At 41.6% G+C, this 20,025-nt stretch overlaps 2 protein-coding genes across 6 annotated transcripts in view; both read right to left on the bottom strand.

The window, feature by feature from the left end:
* Positions 1–19,917, bottom strand: part of LOC308199367 (cystatin-A-like) — a 27,722-nt gene extending 7,805 nt beyond the window's left edge. The window contains exon 1 of one of the 4 annotated variants that reach the window (XM_080603442.1): positions 17,897–19,917. The gene's annotated coding sequence lies outside the window, so the exon portion shown is untranslated. Of the gene's footprint in view, positions 1–379; positions 2,489–14,250; positions 15,359–17,896 lie in introns of those variants that run through there. The other 3 variants (XM_080603445.1, XM_080603443.1, XM_080603444.1) reach the window with 3 other exon arrangements.
* Positions 8,111–14,021, bottom strand: LOC308199360 (cystatin-A-like). Of its 2 annotated transcripts, none has more exons than XM_080603420.1 (3): positions 13,921–14,021; positions 9,999–10,100; positions 8,111–8,335 (listed from the first exon to the last, which is right to left on the bottom strand). In XM_080603420.1, the coding sequence occupies exons 1-3, from the start codon at positions 13,999–14,001 to the stop codon at positions 8,207–8,209; spliced, it is 312 nt and encodes a 103-aa protein (XP_080459546.1). In that variant the 5' UTR covers positions 14,002–14,021; the 3' UTR covers positions 8,111–8,206. The 2 variants fall into 2 exon arrangements, with proteins under 2 accessions (XP_080459546.1, XP_080459547.1); XM_080603421.1 differs by lacking the exon at positions 13,921–14,021 and adding an exon at positions 11,226–11,376.
* Positions 19,918–20,025: the final 108 nt, after the last annotated feature.

Below are 20,025 nucleotides of genomic sequence, written 5' to 3' on the forward strand. Positions count from 1 at the left end.
GTTTTTGATTGTTGCAATAATACTCTTACATCAGGAAAGAAGTCATCAGGTAAATCATGTACAGAAGACAAAGCCCGCTTTACAGTGGGATCCATGCACAAAGAGTCATTCAAAGCACAAAGTGAACAAGGTACAGTTACAAGGAACAACAGCAAGAAATTCATAAGGGTTACCTTGGTTCCAAGCTCTGTAAGAAGAGGGGTGTAATCTTAATCAGAACTGGAGGAACAGAGAAATGGTGAAAACAGGGGCAAAAAGCCATGTAAAGCACTAATAATATTAATAGTAAATATAAAGAGCAAGAGCACATTAAAATCTTGTGTGTATAAAGGCTCCATGTCAGTAAGAAAGGTAAATGACAGTCTCCAGCCATCCATACCCTAAGACAGTTGGTTAGGGCTGAAACTAGAACCCTTTTACCTCTTCACCCACATGCAGGTGACCAGTCCATACACTCAGGAAATGCATCAAAGCCTCACCCAGCATTTCCCAGCACTCAGACAATCAAGATAGAATTTATGTGCAGTAACATTTATGTTTTTCTCGAAACTCCAGTGCCAATTTCCTGCTTATTGACCTCCTCACAGATAACAAGTGATGCAACAGACTGCAAACGTGCTTCAAGACCTGTCCTTGGTACAAAGAGCTTGAGATTGAGAAACTAGGGCTGACAGGACTAAATTCAACGGTATACAGATCAAGACAGGAGCATGTTACAGATAAGGATGTTGCAGAATTCCCCAAAACTGTTATGTGAGTGGGTGAAAGCCATATGAGGAAAAACAGCTGTCCTGCTGCATCTTCCTGAACAAAGTGAAAATTGCTTGCAGTTCTTGGGAATAAAGGGAGTGGCAGGTTTTAAAAATGGAAGTTTTCCATTTTCTCTCAATTCATCACACCAGATGAGGAGATCCTCACAGCCCCGTTCATGGAGGGAATGACAATTCAAGCCAATGAGTTCAACCTCTTTCATCTCTACAAGACATTGCTGATTCACGCAAACACTGATTGTCTTCCACCACATTCCTACCACGTGTCTGATTCACACAGCAAGACAGATGAGCTAACTAACTGGGAGAGCCAGCTCACCATACTGAGGCCACAAGTCACAGAGTACATCCAATAACAGCACAGCACCAGGGCTAAACAAAGCCATTTTATAAATTTATCCACTCACCACGATGCAGATCTCACTAATGCCCCTCAAAGGTATTTTGATACGGTTCCCAAAGCAACACAACCCCTCTGGAGAACTCTTGCTTCTGATTAGTAAGAAATGCACCAAGTAGAAAGACAAGAAGAGTTACGTTATAACCTCAGGACGACCGTAGGAGTGAAACTAAAGACATTATTGTTGTGTGGAAGTCATTCATTGGACTCCACATTTCTGTGTTTGTTGGTTTTTGACTTCAAAAATGTTGTCTCAAAATGCAGTGATACATTTAACATTGGAATGCAGAGCTCTCTTGCACACGTAGCTCATGAAGTCATTTTGAAATGCTGACACCTCGGAAACTTGTTAATCAGCAGCAACAGGCTATCCAAGGCAATCTAAACCTCTCTCCATTAAGCTTTGGATGTAATGAAACAATATTTGGAACGCTGCCTTGAAAAAAACAGCCATCCTCATTACATCTCTTGCAGAACATTGACAACCTTGACCGCGTCTCCACTTTAGCATGTGGGACACATTTGATGTTACATACCATTCCTGCCCATGCTCAGCATTTGCACAGACTGCAGTTTTTCTTCAGGTAAATGTTCTGCTGTAAGCTTTGAGAATCTGTGCTGGAAGAACAGCACTACTGTTCTATATAGCTTTAAAGCTGAGTAGCGTCTTCTACTTATTCAGCTAATGGAAAAAAATCTTTGCAGCTTGTCCCGATACATCTAACACTGGGATGCAGTGCTCTCTTGCACACATAGTTCATGAAGTCTCTTTGAAATGCTGACAACTCACAGACTTGTTAATCAGTGGCAACAGACTATCCAAGGCAATCTAAACCTTTCTCCATTAAGCTTTGGATGTAATGAAACAGCATTTGGAACGCTGCCTTGAAAAGACCAGCCATTATTACATCTCTGTCGCGTAAAGGGGTGTAGCTGATTACCCATTATGGGTCTGGTCAGATTCAGGGTATTGAACTATCACAGTCACAGCTTCACCAATAATGCATTAACCGATGTGGGTCCGGTTGGATTCAGAGTACTGAACTATCACAGTCACAAATTCACCAACAACGTAACATGCCCTTACTCTAGTCACGTTCAGTGAGAACTATCATGGCTAGGAACAATGCAATTAAGTGCAATTTATTACAGCAAGAGGTACACAGGTTCTTTGGATTGCTGGTGATGATTTACTGTCTGCAAAAGCAAGCTAGCATGCGTGAAATACATAGGTACACAGCCTGGCAATTAACGCATTAAAAAGGTACAAAGACCCTACAGAGATTTCTGTGTTTCTGCAGAGACACCCAGTATAACCAAGTGTTCAAATCTCACCCAAAGGTGTTCCAATGGGGGTGGGGGGGGGGGTGGGGGAAGAGAGGCTCAGCCCGCCGACTGATCCCAGAAGTCAGGATGGTATCTTCCCTAACATCCCCTCTCTCTTAATCCAATTTATATTATTTTCTATCTTTTAGTTGGAGATTGAGTGACTGTAGTCATACACACCTTTCTTATGATTGGTGCTAAATTTTCTCACTTTTGTTTAAAGTTATAGGCTCCAAGAAATTCAGAGCGCATGCTCAGTGAGGGGTGGTCGCACCTTGGAGGTGGGTAGCTTTGGGGATGGAGGTGTGTTTTGGTATTATAATGATATTATAATGAGCAAAGTTCACCAAAAGGACAGCATTTTGTCAAAAACATGGCGGGCCATTGGCCCAGGGTAGCAAATATGCAGCTTATTGATTCCGATGTACCTCTGAGTTCCCATCTTATCACCTGGGAGCCTGGCTGTGGTGTCTCCACTCCACTCCACCCTCCGTACAGTTCCTCTTAGAGCCAGCACACCAGGTTCCCCTAGTGCAATAACATCTAAGGTTAGAGGCCTAGGGAACACTTCAGTAATGCACCTACACTCCACCCTGAAAACATCTTCAATGTTGTACGTTTTCTTTAAAATGTGAATATTAGTTTAATCTTCCTAGTCACTTTAGGCAATTACTCCACAATCTCTTGCAGAACATTGACAACCTTGACCATGTCTCCACTTTAGTATGTGGGACACGTTTGATGTTACATACCATTCCAGCCTATGCTCAACATTCACACAGACTGCAAATTTTCTTAACGTAAATGTTCTGCTGTTAGCCTTAAGAATCTGTGTGGGAACAACAGTATTACCGTTCTGTATAGCTTTAAAGCTGAGTAGCATCCTGTACTGTATACTATTCAGCTAACAAAAAAGAATCTTTACAGCTTGTATGCCACTACCCTCTGGTTCTGTGTAAGCAATTTCAAGTAGTAAACAGAAGTTGTAGTCAATAAAAGTATCAGTACAGTAACAACGACAACAACAAAAGAATCTTAACCCTAGGATTAGGTATTTAGCAGTTATTTTTAAACAAGAAATGGAGCCATCTCCATAGAAATGATTGGGACATCTACGGGAGTAGGTCAGTCTTGTGGTTGCACAGTGATATGACATGACTAATCTTGACTGGATGAAATGACACATGGTCTGCACCAAATTTCAACAGCTGTGAAAGCTCCTCCATCTGCTGACTGAGGATCTAGTTGGTATCATCACAGAAACACTAGCCTCAACATTTAACATACTACTCTGCCAAAAAAGGGTTTCCCCTCCTGACACCAATCCTGAATTCAAAAGATGTCTGACACCATACATCAACTTGAAAGATGAACAGAAACTTCAACTTCAGCAGCAGAAAGTTATTTATCACTAATTGTTAAAATCATCCCAGCCTACGATACCAGTTAGGAGCATCTTCTTAATCTCCTTCAAAATAACCAAGTTCTATCCTTAAAAATTTTCCGTAAAGTGATTAGCTATTTCACCAGTCTTGAGTTCCTAAAGGCTACAGAAGACAGCAGCACTGAATGCTGGAACATATGCTTCTCTTTATTTCACAAAAGGAGATAAGAAGTAAGTGCTTGAGAGGGCTTTCTAAGCAACCTGGACCTGCACATCTTCATTCACCATTTCCAAACAATGGAGAAGCCTCAGTAGAGGGGCAAGCTACCTGCACGAGATCTAAACTAGGCAGGGATATCAGCTGAACTTCTCATTAAATTGTTTATTTATTTTAATTTCTTTCACATGCACACACAGCACACACAGCCTGTCCCATTACATTACACATGCAATGGACAGCTCTGGAAGAGTTAAGAGTGTGTAAAGATCCGAGATCAGGTAACTGACAGAAGGAAACAGTAGAAATCAGCAGTCACAATCTCCCATTCAGAAAATGAAAATCTCAAAAATCTCCATTCAAAATCTCCATTCAAAAATCTCCCATTCAGAAGCATTTTAATACCAGGAAAATAGCTCCACTTTTGTCCAAGTCATTTAACATGTATATGTCTGAAAGGGTACTGCAAATACACTCTAAACCACTGTAGGGCTGGCTCTCTCGCGTCAAACAACATACCAAAAAAAAAATATCTCTGTAGCTGTTTTGGGAGTAGGCAAACAGGCTGTGCAGATCATTCAAGAACTGTCAGGATGTGATCATTTTCAGCCCTGTCATTGAATTGCATGTCATTCGGGTGGGAAGAGACTACACCTCCTGCTCAGTGCAGGGTCAGCAGTCCTGGGCTGCTTGGGGCTTTGATCACTAAAGTCCTGAAAACCTCCATGGATGGAGACTGCACAGCTTCTTTTGGCAACCTGTTGTGCTGTTGGACTGTCCTCATACAAAAAAAATTCTTTCTGTCCTCAAAGGGCAAGTGTTCCGGCCATCTTACCTCATGGTGGCCCTTCACTGAGCTCACTACAGCTTATTGCCATCTCTCTTTCTCGTTTTGGGGGCCCAAAACTGGACATAGTATGCTAAATGTGCTCTGATGAGTGCCAAGTAAAGGGCAATAATCACTTTACTCTCTCTTCTGCATGGACTCCTGCTGATGCAGCCCAGTATGCCATTAGCTGTCGTTACTACCAGGGCACGCTGCTGGCTCATGTTTAGTGTACTGTCCACCAGGACCCCCAGATCTGGACCTTGATCATGAATTAGCAGAGTGCGTTGATATCGGGTCTTTCAGAGGTTACTTCTCTCAGAGCTCTCCATACTGTGTCAGGATGTCCGTTTGTCATATGCTGTGGTGAGTCATTGCCATGATACCCTGACAAACTACAGCTGCATGTGACTCTGAGCTGTCTGTAGTCATGGAGCCTAGTGCTGACTTTCTGGTGGAAGAACAAAATGCGCTGAGCTGGGGCAATTTTGAGACCTGTGAAACCAAACTTGCACAGCATCTAGGGTTAGTTAGGGAGCACGGGGCAGGATAGGGGCAGTGGGATACTTATGTCTGCCCTCCCCTGTGCTTCCTAAAATTTGGAATCAACTATTGTGTACAGAAAAGCACCAAAGTTTGGTCCAGCACCTGAGTGGTGGCAGTGGCACTTGTTTCCCCCAAGGTGGGATGCAGGCAGGATAGCAAATGTATTAATTTACAAAGAAGAAGTGTAATATAACTGAAAAGAGAAAATTTATTCACTGCTGTTGCTGTTGCGCTGGCAGCAGAACGAGTGCTATGTAATGATGCAGTTCAGCAGGGAAGGCCTTCTGGGTAGCACTCAGCTTGCAGCAGGGATTTTAAGACTATTTCTTATTGCCCTTGTAAACAAAGCCTGAAATCTGCTTTCCTACCCAAGAATCTTACTGTATAGCCATGATGTTCTAGGCAGCCAAGTGCGGGACAGAAAAGCTGCAACTCATGAAAGCACATATCCTTATCAGGGATACTGGGCAGGTTATTCTGACTTCTTGAGCACAGGTTTTACACTCTGGAAACTGTGAATGATGGCTCAGAATGCTTGTTATTTGGGGGGGAACTATTTACAGTTTGAAACACTTCATATTGCAGTTATTAAATGCTGGAAGAACTGTCAAGTGTTGTAAAGCCTCAAGCTGAGGTATGTTGCTTTCCAAGCTTGGTTTTTGGAGGCCTGTCTGTTACGTGATTTGAAGAGGGAGCTAACGCTGAAGACAGCCCTCTTATTTTTGTAAAAATTACATATGTTTTAAATCTCCTCTTTTTAAAAGACCTAAAGTCTTGCGTATGTATATAGTAAACCGCTTTACATTTGTTGTTAAATATACAGGACAGAAAGGGAAGCTGAGACGTTACCAGTGGAAATAACGTCAAAATAAATCTTCTAGAATAACAACACAGTTCTTTGTTAGAGGCTGTCTCCAGACTTGGTTTCAGTCTGTGATCACTGAATCACATCACTGTCTTGGCTGTGCTGCCTATCTAGACTTCTGGCCTTGCTTTAACACACAAAAAAGACCTTAAGGGTAATCAGGCACACTGATAGTGTGAGCCTTAAGTCCTAAATACTTGAATATTGCATCAGTCTTAATAACTTGATGTTTCCTTAAGGTGAAGTCTCAGCTAGAAGAAAAAGAAGGGAAAACCTTTGATGTCTTCACTGCAGTGAGTTTAAGGCTCAGGTGGTTGCTGGAAAAAACTACTTTATCAAGGTAAAGGACACAGGGCAGGTCACTCCCTCCTAGGCTACAAACTGTTGATTCCTGTTCCGACAAAGAACAAGAAAGTACCTTTTCTTTAACAATGCTGGAAAAAAAAAATCCATTTCTCTCATGCCATTCTCTTACTGCACTATATCTAAATGAATCACATAGCTCTCCTTTCACCTTTTGCTAATGCAAACCCAAGTAGCTGCACTGGCTACAGTGCACCTTAACCAGAATACTGTGCCTGAGTTGTGTTTGTGGACTTCCCTGGCCTGGAAGTTGCAGGGGAGTGACACTAGCACTCATGTATTTGCAGCAAGGAGCAAGAGGAAAACCTGAATCTTTTTATGTGCTGGTTTGCAACTGTGAATACATCTGTAGATTTAAGGTATACTATGTATTTCATTGGCAAAGACTGGAAGGTGGACTTGAACAGAAATGATGCTGAAAGAAAAAGAGGAGTACTGTATGCTTTGGAAAGAAACATTCCCTTAATCATGTTTATCCTCTTGAAGCAGTAGGATGTAATGTCCAGTAGAGGGTGTATGAGTTTAAAAAAAAAAAATTGCTTATTTTCTGAGTCCTAAGAAGAAGTCCGAGAAAGGAATTTGAACTGTACAAGCACTTCTGCATTAATAAAAAATATTTCTCTCAAATTTAGACGGTATATTTCATTGGCATTTCTCTGTTTTCTTTACTGCTTTTTTAATACTGGTTGCTATCTTGCTCCATTTTTTCGCATTAGCCTTTTCAGATTCAAAATGACTAAATCATAGAATCATTTAAGTAGAAAAAGACCTCTAAGATCATCTGGTCCAACCTTTAACCTAATGCTGCCAATTCCATCGTTAAACCGTGTCGCTAAGCACGACACCTACATTTACATGTATATTTGTTTTAATTAGAAATGCTTTGTTTTAATCTGGTGAGGCAACAAAATCAGTTTGGGGAGGGAGGATGGGGGTGGGAGGAAAAGTGTGTGTGTGTTGGAAATTTGATATTTTACTTTGGGAGAGGTGTTGCTGCATTCTGAACTGAGAAGAAACAGCCCACCTGTGTATGACACCGGTGCAGATTCTTGGTCCCACACTGAAGAAACTACACATGCACATTATTACGCTTCTTGTGGCAGGAATGCTGTGTGAGCAAGTAAGTAGCACTGTTTAGAGCATGTTCTGTTTCCTAACTATTAAGGGGAACTTAAGGGAGCTCAAACTACTTTCTTTGCATATATTCTTTCACTCACATCAGCCCAAAGCATCCTCCCACACTCCCAATGTGGAACATTGGTGGAATACGTCAGGGATGTTACGCGCTGCTTGTTTTGCTAAAATGGTATGGTGTGGAATGGAGATGGTATTTTTTAGCTTTGACTAGTATTTCAGAGCCCTCTCAAGCTTTAGTCAGGCAGCAGACCTAGACACAATATGCACAAGATGAAGAAAGCTTTCAAAACTTATTTTATTCTCATGCATTTACTGACACAGGCAGAATCCACGTGCAACTTGCAGAAGTCCAGAAACATTCCCCACCATCTCTCAGAAGTAGGTCAGAGGATCGTCTCTGGTTTTGCCAGTTTGAAAACTGACAAGGCTGGGACCTTGGTTTTCATGAGGAAGGCCTTGGAACACCCTTAAGTGGACGTAGTCAGTATCAGAATCTTGGACCTAGAAATCAGAACAGTGGGAGAATGAGGATCATGTGTGAAACTAAAAGGTGCTCTTATATACTTGGAAGGACATCTTCTCTCAGAAACTTAAGTTTAGGTATATCTTCACTTCAATGACTCTTAGCCCAAGTCTGGATGGTAACTGGTGGCAGAAACTACACGGAGAACTCTATGTCTCCATGTATCACAGATTGTAATAAAACAAGTTTTTAAAAAAAAAAACACATCAGACAGATGTTAATGGAAAACCAGGACTTCTTGGATATAGAAGCACCAGAAGAAACAAAAGGAGAAAGGTTTTGATGGCATCTTATATAGCTCATCAAGATCCCAGTCCATCAGCTTGAAACTTCTCAGGACATTCAGAGCAGGAGACACAAGAATAAGTCCTAATGGCTCAGAGGTGGGACAAGATGCAGAGACCATATCAGCTCCTAGAGGGTACAAAAGGATCTATCCAAAACCTTCACATGGTCTTAAGAACAACCCCAGAGATGCAATGACAACTTGAAAGCCAAGATCCCTTGTCTTATGTACTGTAAACACGCTGGTTTGGTGCCTGGACAGACAACATGACATGTCTTCGTGCTTGCAGGGATGACCATGAGTGAAAAACTTGCCTTCCCCTCCAGAAAACCCACACAAAGATTTTCTACAAAGTTGCGCAGAATTTCCTACATACAGAGCCAAATACAACAGGTGTTCAACTCTTATTGTGTGAGGTCTATGATATTAAAGGAAAGTTTAATGCCTTAGACTCTTAAGAGGTCTTTACATGCGTTCTGGTAACTGCAGTGTTGCACCATGTTTGTCTTTGTCTGGATTACATCTCAGCTGTAAATTTGTTGGTAAAATATTAGGGATGTGGAAAATTCCCAAGTATAAAAGAATGACTCTTGCAACAGAGCTCATTCCAGTTAATGCTAAATTGAAGAAGTGTTTCCTGTCACTTGCAAAATTGGGAAAGATATCATCAGTCACCAGTGCTATAAATGTGTTTAAGTTTGATTACATATCAGTCTTAATTTCTGAGTAGCTTGGTCATGAGGCTTACCATGGACAGCAGGCAAGTACTTTACACATGTGATTGCCTAGGTCAGCAATAAGCACTAAGGGAAGAAATGCAACTGGGCGTGACTTCTGGTTCTACCTCTGCAGCAGATGACACAGAACCAAAAGGGCCAGCACACGTGCTTGCATGCAAAACTAGTTAGAAGAATCTGGGATGCTCGCATTAAATTAAAAAGTTGACTAACTCTCCAACAGATGCTCAGGCTGGCCTCAAATTAATTATAATAAACACTACTGGAGGACACAAGAGGCAATATGAAATCTGTTGCTTTGCCTTGAAAGGCAACAGGGGAGCACGGTTACAGCTAGTTTAGATAATTTGAGCTGATAAGGCTATCCACTGACTTCAACTAAGATTATCTTACAAAAGTTATCATTCACACCTGAAGAAGCACAGTGAATGTTAAGTTTTTATACTTCTATTCTAGAGTAGTGACAGAGGAATTTTATAAGCAGCTACAGATAGTGTTGATTCTTGTTAGCCACATCATCAGTTTCCTACATGTGCTTCCCTTTCCTGCTATAAGCCACTGTGCAAGTCACCTATATTGTTTGACTACAGAGTAATCCCTCTTATAAAACATACAAACCTTAATGAAGTAGTTTATTCCAGCAACCACCTGAGTCTTATATACTATGGCTCGAAAGATGCCATATGTTCTGTTTTCCCTGCTTTCAAATTGTGGCTTTACCTGAAAAAGGAAAAAGAAAAATGGTTGGCAGATTCATATTTAGACTTTTCCTTCCCATCTACCACTCCAATTTTCAGATTTCTAAACACACACCTGTAATGAAATAAACCCAGAACCATCAAAATAATTCAATTTACAACTAAATCTCCAGCCTTCTTCCTTATTTGAAGTGTTGCCTCCAGCATTCTTTAAAATCATATTAGAATTAGGCTTCCTAATAGTTTTTTTTTCCTAAAAGCTGCCCATCTAAAGTGTTTCCTGCCAAAAACCAAAAACAGAACTGCATAAACATCATCAGTTCTTCACTACATAGCAGTTGCAGACAGTGTAGTTTCAAAAGAAAAAATACTGTGTGCTGAAAGCATTTACCCTCTCAGTTCAGGTAGATGCATTTATGCGTAGTATCCAGGTTAAGCCCTGTGGATCTTAAAATATGCACAGTTAAAACATTTACAGACTTCTCATATACATATTCAAAGAACGAAAGAAAGAATGAAAGACAGGACGTAACTGTTTGTCCTGAATCAAAGTGTAGGGAAAGCTTTAAGTTCATTACCCATCACATTGATACAGCCCTCTGAGGCAAAATATTCTGACAATTATAAGGCTGAAGGGGCAGGGAAGTTGCAGGGGGACAGCTGTGAGCAGTAGTGGAAGTCTGTCCAGGTGTCTAAGGCATCACAATTTATGTACCAGTGATTGTTTTACTATTTACTGTTCATTTGCATCCGATGACACAAATTCCCAACAGAAAGGCAGACACTGCAAAAGTAACCAGAAAACTTATTTCTGTCATCTAGAAAGCATAAGCTATCTTTTTCAGGCTGGGTAACAGCCTCTCCTCAGCACATGACACACGTTAATGGCTTGACGCACGGAAGATGCATTCCAGAAGTCGGGCAGACCAGTGCATAATCACTCAGCAGCCTGCTCAGGCAGTCCCTGGGAGGAGCTCAGCACTTCTCACCACAAAGCTGTTTCACATACGTTCACAGAACAAATTGCCCTTCCCAGCACACCCACCTACAACTCTCTGCCACTCCCATTCCTTCCTACCAAGCAGGTCCCAAAGAGTGCCCTGGTAACATCCAGATCAACTGTTATCAGTCAGAAATTATCCAATACCTTCAATTCATCATATTGAGGCTTCTTATACTCTCTCACTGTTATCATTTACTGAAGTAACTGCTAACGGCCTTTTGACGTTCATCCAGACAAACGAGGCAGGTTGCATATGGCTTCAATTTCCAACGCTCTTCCAGCTGGCTGAGTCTGGGGGCTTCTAAGGTGCAAAAATTAACTGTGGCATCTTTAGGTACACTTAATTCCTCTCTCAAGACAAAAGAAAGTCAGCTCTTCCCCTCCCCAGGTTTATGATCTCGCCTGGCCTCTGACCACTATTTCCACACTTGTCATTTATGGACAGAGCCTTCAGTAAATTCAGGTGGGCAAGCAGACAGCTTCTTAACCCTCGAATGGAAAAATACAACATTTCTAAGCCCTTATTTAACAGCTCCTTAAACCCCAAACATTCCTCAGCTTTAGGCAATAGCTATAAAATAAGGAGACTGGATAAAGAGCATTCCCCAACTCACTAAGGTTTAGAGTACAAACGAGGCAAAAGGTGTAAGTAAATAATTATGTAATCTCAAGAGCTGACAGACCTTGAACAAATATATTTATATATATGGTATATAAGATACCGAGTTATGCAGATGCATAACTTCACTCAAATCATATTAATTGCTCCTCCTCTTTGCAGATCATAAAATTGTATAGAATTGCATCATTAAAGGGTGACGCTTATCTGGCTAGAAGCACAGGAGGGCTGCCCCACCATAAGGTTTGCCTTCACAAGAATATTTTCCTTACAGAACTATATCAAAGGCTCTGAAGTGGGGCATGAGCTTTTTCGAAGACAAATGGCCAGCAAAGGGGAGGGCTGAGAGGAGCACCAGGGACATCCCTCTCTCACGCTCAACAGAAGGCAGAAATTTCACCTTGCAGAAAATTAAGAGCAAAGAATAATTTGCTTTCATTTTCCTGAAGTTACTGAGAATAGAAGAGCACCAAAAATTAGATCAGTCCTCTTCTGGAATCAAACCGAATATCACTACGTTCACATTTCAGATTCCGTATTTGTCCGGGACTTTGTGAACATTAGCACAGATTGAAATGGACTTTTACATTTTAAGGTGCATTTGTTGCCCACTGACCACCAGGTACCAAGGTTTCATACTTGCTGTGCACTGCAATAGGGTAGGATTTTGACCACCCATACCACAGCCCAGCATTAAAAACACAGCTCGGTATCTGGTATGCTATTGTGTTTTAGCACCATTCGAAGAAGGCCTTTACACATTTAACACACTCGTTGGTCAAACCTCACAGCCTTCAGCTGGCTGGAGACATTGCCCTCCCTGTCTTACACTTGAAGAAACCACAGTTGCAAATACACAAACGTACCACAAACCCTGGCATCATTCTATGGTCTTCAGCAGTCTGTGGTCTCTCTGTGGGTAAAAAGGAGTTTGTGATCTATGCAAGTGCTGCTTGTTAAACCACATCTGTCAGCATAGGAGGAACAGTAATACTGCTCCTGAGCAATTAAATCCATGTCCCACAGACAAATTTAGATAACCCTTTCCCTTCCTGCTCTGCAAACTATCTCCTGACTAGCCTGTTAGCACCATCCACCAGCACATACACCAAGTCTCCCCCATGTATATGTACAACTGACAGCCTCAGTCTGCCTGTTTTACAAGGATCTCCTGGTTGCAATGCCTCTCCACATAAACAACCTAGCTCACCTTAGTCTGGCTCCATCATTGCCTGCTGTTAGCCTACAAGCTCACAGGAAACACGAAACAGTGCTGGTGGAAATGGTGTCCACCATGGCACAGCAAAGGAGAGCTTGGAGTCCTGCGCACACAGGAGTGTGCAGCAGTATCAGACAACATCTTCAGCCCCACTACTTCTTCTATCTGTTTCCTCAAGTAGGGCATAAATTATACTTTGTACAGGTGCCAAAGAAGGAAGAGCTCATCCCTTCAGAGTTGCGAGGGTGAAGGGGAGTGCTAGGATGGCTTGGAACACCAGATGGGAGGTATGAAAGGAGCTTTCCCATGCCACATTGTCCCTCTCCTGCTCCTCAAGATGTGCTCTGTATCTTTTTGAATTGCTGCACCACAAAGGATTAGAGCATCTCCAGAGGTGTTGTCAACACTTGTGCTTCCAGGAAGGCACCACTCACTGCCTGTAACTAACTACTTTGGCAACTTAGAAGAGGTTTGGCAACTGGTCTCACCCTGTTTGGCTTGTGCCAAGCTCACCTTGCCCTGCTGGCTCACCAACAGTCCCTGCTTCACAGCTGTTAACTCTAGAAAGCACTAGATGCCAGGAGAGAACATACTATTTACTATGCCGTGTCCTGCATATAATTTTTTTCGTGCATACACTGCACATGGTTTGTCCTATCCACATACTTCAGTGAGGAATTAATTTTTTCAGGTACAATCTTCTCCCTTCAAATATATCGACCTCAGTGCTGGCACAATAGAGTTGGTCTTTTAACTATATGCAAAGATTAAGTGAAGGTAGCCAGTACTATGCCTGCCTATGGACAAGGATGAAACAGAAAAGTGATTTGTTTTTATCTTACTTGCACCGTGCCTACACAGAACACTGAGAAAAATACTTACTGACAAAGGCATTTTCAGCTTCTTCAGTTTAAACACTCAGTATCACCACCTGGTCTCCCAGCCTTGGCAAAAGATTCACCCTTCACGCAGACTTTATCTTCAGATAGGTTGCAACTCACCTGGTCAACAATATGCTGGATTTCTGGAGTAGCAGGCTTAGTTTCAGATAAGCCCCCAGGCATCATAGGGGTAGGTAACATCTCCGAAATGATGGGTGGTTCTGAGGAGGGAAGTCCAGAGTAGTCTGAGAAGAGTCACCAGGCACCTCGTATATATACACATACACATGTGTCATGGAATCATATGACTTTTAACATATGGAACCTACCACTACCGAACTGGAGGAGGAGAGAAATGCTGAGAGCAGGGGCAAAAAGCCATGTAAAGCACTAATGATATTAATAGCAAATGTAAAGAGCACATGTATAAAGAGCACATGTAAAGAGCACATGTATAAAGGCTCCATGTCAGTAAGAAAAGTAAACTACATTCTCCAGCCATCCATACCTTAAGACAGTTGGTTAGGGCTGAAACCAAAACCTCTTGTCTCCCCACCCACATGCAGGTGACTAGTCCGTACACTCAGGAAATGCATCAAAGCCACACCCATCATTTCCCAACACATTTAATATCAGAAGAAAGCGTTCAGTAATTTCCTTAGTGCAGGTCCCGATCTACTTGAAATTGTATTGTCTCAATATCCTTCCAGGTGGGAAAGAGGAACAGATTTTGTTTTACATGCAGTGACTTTACTTACTTCTGCCTGACCAGAAAGGTGCAGAGGCAAAATTCAGAAGCGGAAAAAATTTAGTCCTAGGCTCAGGTAAGTACTACAAGTTAGTTAACTGTTCCTTTCCTATCAATCCTGTAGTTAGTTGCATTCAGACAATCAAGATAAAGACTCAATATGTAGTACCATTTATGCTTTTCTCGAAACTCCAGTGCCAATTTCCTGCTTATTGACCTCCTCACAGATAACAAGTGATGCAACAGACTGCAAACGTGCTTCAAGACCTGTCCTTGGTACAAAGAGCTTGAGATTGAGAAACTAGGGCTGACAGGACTAAATTCAACGGTATACAGATCAAGACAGGAGCATGTTACAGATAAGGATGTTGCAGAATTCCCCAAAACTGTTATGTGAGTGGGTGAAAGCCATATGAGGAAAAACAGCTGTCCTGCTGCATCTTCCTGAACAAAGTGAAAATTGCTTGCAGTTCTTGGGAATAAAGGGAGTGGCAGGTTTTAAAAATGGAAGCTTTCCATTTTCTCTCAATTCATCACACCAGATGAGGAGATCCTCACAGCCCCGTTCATGGAGGGAATGACAATTCAAGCCAATGAGTTCAACCTCTTTCATCTCTACAAGACATTGCTGATTCACTCAAACACTGATTGTCTTCCACCACATTCCTACCACGTGTCTGATTCACACAGCAAGACAGATGAGCTAACTAACTGGGAGAGCCAGCTCACCATACTGAGGCCACAAGTCACAGAGTACATCCAATAACAGCACAGCACCAGGGCTAAACAAAGCCATTTTATAAATTTATCCACTCACCACGATGCAGATCTCACTAATGCCCCTCAAAGGTATTTTGATACGGTTCCCAAAGCAACACAACCCCTCTGGAGAACTCTTGCTTCTGATTAGTAAGAAATGCACCAAGTAGAAAGACAAGAAGAGTTACGTTATAACCTCAGGAAGACCGTAGGAGTGAAACTAAAGACATTATTGTTGTGTGGAAGTCATTCATTGGACTCCACATTTCTGTGTTTGTTGGTTTTTGACTTCAAAAATGTTGTCTCAAAATGTAGTGATACATTTAACATTGGAATGCAGAGCTCTCTTGCACACGTAGCTCATGAAGTCATTTTGAAATGCTGACACCTCGGAAACTTGTTAATCAGCAGCAACAGGCTATCCAAGGCAATCTAAACCTCTCTCCATTAAGCTTTGGATGTAATGAAACAATATTTGGAACGCTGCCTTGAAAAAAACAGCCATCCTCATTACATCTCTTGCAGAACATTGACAACCTTGACCGCGTCTCCACTTTAGCATGTGGGACACGTTTGATGTTACATACCATTCCTGCCCGTGCTCAGCATTTGCACAGACTGCAGTTTTTCTTCAGGTAAATGTTCTGCTGTAAGCTTTGAGAATCTGTGCTGGAAGAACAGCACTACTGCTCTATATAGCTTTAAAGCTGAGTAGCGTCTTCTACTTATTCAGCTAGCGGAAAAAACCTTTGCAGCTTGTACACCACTACTCTCTGGTTCTGTGTAAGCAATTTCAAGTAGTAAACAGAAGTTGTAGTCAATAAAAGTATCAGTACAGTAACAACGACAACAAAAAAAGAATCCAAACCCTAGGATTAGGTATTCAGCAGTTATTTTAAAAAAGAAATGGAGCCATCTCCATAGAAATGATTGGGACATCTAAGGGAGTAGGTCAGTCTTGTGGTTGCACAGTGATATGACATGACTAATCTTGACTGGATGAAATGACACATGGTCTGCACCAAATTTCAACAGCTGTGAAAGGAAGCTCCTCCATCTGCTGACTGAGGATCTAGTTGGCATCATCACAGGAACACTAGCCTCAACATTTAACATACTACTCTGCCAGAAAAGGGTTTCCCCTCCTGATACCAATCCTGAATTCAAAAGATTTCCGACACCATACATCAACTTGAAAGATGAACAGAAACTTCAGCTTCAGCAGCAGAAAGTTATTTATCACTAATTGTTAAAATCAACCCAGCCTGTGGTGAGCCTATGGTACAAGATAGGAGCGTCTTCTCAAGCTCCTTCAAAATAACCAAGTTCTATCCTTAGAAATTTTCTGTAGAGATTAGCTATTTCACCAGTCTTGAGTTCTTAAAGACTAGAGAAGATGGCAGCACTGAATGCTGGAACATATGCTTCTCTTTATTTCACAAAAGGAGATAAGAAGTAAGTGCTTGAGAGGGCTTCCTAAGCAACCTGGATCTGCACATCTACATTCACCATTTTCAAACAATGGAGAAGCCTCAGTAGAGGGGCAAGCTACCTGCACGAGATCTAGATTCGGCAGGGATACCAGTTGAGCTTCTCATTAAAGTGATTTTACTTGCAGAAACCAAGTTTGAACCAGGAACGGGATGAAATCCAGGTATTTGTTGGGTCCAGTATTTGATCAAGAGGCCCAGTAATTTTGTGACTATGTTAATGGCAAAGTTGAAAGAGGATTCAATCACAGACTAAGCATGATCCCATGAAAAGGGGTCACTAGACACAGAGGCACATTTTATCTGCACTTGTTTAGCACGGCCCACAGCTCACACCAGTACCGCTTCTATTCCACCACAAACCATCCCACCTCACAGACAGCAAGTGTGCACTTGCAGCCCAGAAAGCCAACCGTATCCTGGGCTGCATCAAAAGAAGTGTGGCCAGCAAGTTGAGGGAGGTGATTCTCCCCCTCTACTCTGCTCTCATGAGACCCCACCTGGAGTGCTGCATTCAGCTCTGGGGCCTCCAGCACAAGAAGACAAGGACCTGTTAGAACATGTCCAGGGGAGGACCACAAGGATGATTAAGGGGCTGGAGCACCTCTCCTACGAAAACAGGCTGAGGGAGTTGGGGTTGTTTGGCCTGGAGAAAAGGCTCTGGGGAGAACTCATAGCAACTTTCCAGTACCTAAAGGGGGCCTACAGGAAAGCTGGGGAGGGACTTTTCGTCAGGGAGTGTAGTAATGGGACAAGGAGTAATGGCTTTAAACAAAAAGAGGGTAGATTTAGATTAGATATAAGGGGAAAATTATTTATTACAAGGGTGATGAGGCACTGGAACAGGATGCCCAGAGAATCTGTGGATGCCTCATCCCTGGAGGTGTTCAAGGCCAGGCTGGATGGGGCTTTGGGCAACCTGGTCTCGTGGGAGGTGTCCCTGCCCATGGCAGGGGGGTTCAAATTAGATGATCTTTAAGGTGCCTTCCAACTCAAACCATTCTATGATTCTATGACAGATCTTAAATATCAAAAGATAGTAAAGCTTTTTTCTCCTTTCCCATGCCCCAAAGCATGACATGCAATTCCAGTTACTCACCTTCGTGTTCCACTAAGCTCAAGAGCAAGATTCAAACAGCTCCTGATCCACGTCATTTGCCATACACTGTAAGAGATAGCCCTCTGCACTCAGAGCAGACCAAATAGAGTAATTCAACTTTTTAGTACAACCCTTTGTATGTAACAAGCTGTAAATAACTGAAGAGTGCCAAACAGGGACTTAGAAATCTTCTTAGGGTTCAGACCTTTTTCCATATACAGGCTTATATAGATCTACTTGCTTAGCTTTATATTCTAATGAAAAAAATGCATTAGTGTTTTTTTTTCCCATAGATCTCTCCCAATTAATGCTAAGCTGCACTACTACAAAAACAAACAAACAAACAACACCCCCACCCCATCCCCCTCAAAAAAAAGACCTGCAAATGTATAACATCCATACAGGTCACTTTTCACAGCATCTGCTTAGCTGAAGAAGTTCTCACACAACAGTTGAGCAGACATCTGGATGAATAAAGGAAGACACTGACTAATTCCCGTTACAATCTCAAGTTTCTACTGAAATACAACATAAGCTTAATTATTTCAGAGATATTGATGCTACCTTATACACACTGGCAGAAATTTGTATCATAAAACTGGCTTAAAAGGACTGCAGTTGTAGACCCAGACCCTGGAGAGAACAAATATTTTAGGCACTTACATTAGACACCAGCTTTAGAGCAGCAACTTTGACATTAAAACTAACTACTCTCAGTATTTGATTAACAGACCATCTCCTGTGGAAATTAGGTTACTGGCAACTCAGCCCACAGTTCTGAGAAGTACTTGACTTCCACTTTGTTTTAATATTAAAGAATAAACACTTATTCTAAACACTTAATATTAAAGAATAAACAAATAAGAATTTATCAGTGTAATGACAAACTTTTTTTCCCCTGCTTTCAGACTTGCAGAAAAACAATGAATACTTCAAGAGGAAAATGAGACCTTCAGTCAGAGTAAAGTTCTGCTTAGTGCAGTTGCAGTACCGGGGGTGGGTGGGGGGTGGGGGGAAAAGAAAGTTTTTCAAAATTAGGATTTACATCCTTAAAGAATTAAGATAGATTTCTACCTTGTTCTCAAAGAAAAGTGTGACTAAATGACACCACCTAAAAGTCATAGGTCACCATATAGTCTAAGGATCTCTACTGCTCTACTGGACAAATGACTATGGAGAAGACACTGCAAAGATCTTTGCAGTTTTCAGTGACACAAGGACATTCCTCCAGCTACTTCCTACTCGCCATATGTGCAAAGCTCTTAAGGACATGAGAGTACGCAGTCATTTCAGTGGTGTAACTGAATTCCAAAGTGTTTGCAAGATGGTGCCTGTATTTTTAAGGCTCTGATCAATGTTTTTTTGAAGTATTATTACTCTAACAGAAACAGCTGGTAACCAAGCAGACCATTTGACTTGTCAGTCAGAGTTAGTAAAAAAAAAAAAAACAAAAAAACTAAAGATATAATTACAGCAATTTCACTTTAGTCATATTTTTCCAGTTTTAAATGTTATACAGCTTTCTTTGCTGTATTACTGCAGGGGTGTTATATTTAAAGCTTTCTAAATACAATACAAAAAGCAGATTCAGCTGTATGAGGTACGCACAGCTATTTTCTCTAGATATAATTCACCTACAGAATTAAATTTTCAGAAAAAGGGGTGGAACAGGGACAACAGAGTTAACTGTCTCCTTCCTAAATGCTGTTCAAATACATATTCTCATTTCCAACACAAAGTAGTTTTAATCAACATCACATTCCAGATTTAAAGAAAAATCCAGAGCATGGTAACAAAGGTGAAACAGCAGCTGCAACAGATGCTGCCTGTCAGCACTGGGGAAACCATGGGAAAGTTGTATCCACAGGCAGGGTTTGAATGAGTGTTGCTAGTGTTGAGTATTTCAAAACAATGCTGGCAGCTTCTTACTTTGATGGGTGCTGAACCTACGGTTGCTTATCGTTCTGCAATGTTTATTTCCTTTTGAATTTTCGCACCGTGTTCAATGATTGTTTACCAAGCATCAGTTCTGGGAAAACCCTGTCCACACTGCTCAGAGCTGCCTTTTTTTTTTTTTTTTTTTTTAAAAACAAACAAATCCCAACACTTTCTTCCCCTCTTGGGCTCCT

The sequence above is a fragment of the Anser brachyrhynchus genome, assembly GCF_964034855.1.
Source record: "Anser brachyrhynchus genome assembly, chromosome: 1".
NCBI classification, from domain to species: Eukaryota; Metazoa; Chordata; class Aves; order Anseriformes; family Anatidae; genus Anser; species Anser brachyrhynchus.

Coding starts and splice junctions, on each gene's coding strand:
- LOC308199360 (XM_080603420.1), bottom strand. CDS start 14,001: ATGTTACCTACCCCTATGATGCCTGGGGGCTTATCTGAAACTAAGCCT. Junction 10,101..13,920: donor TCCAGCATATTGTTGACCAG/GTGAGTTGCAAC, acceptor TTCCTTTTTCAG/GTAAAGCCACAATTTGAAAG. Junction 8,336..9,998: donor GAATAAACTACTTCATTAAG/GTTTGTATGTTT, acceptor TCTGATTTCTAG/GTCCAAGATTCTGATACTGA.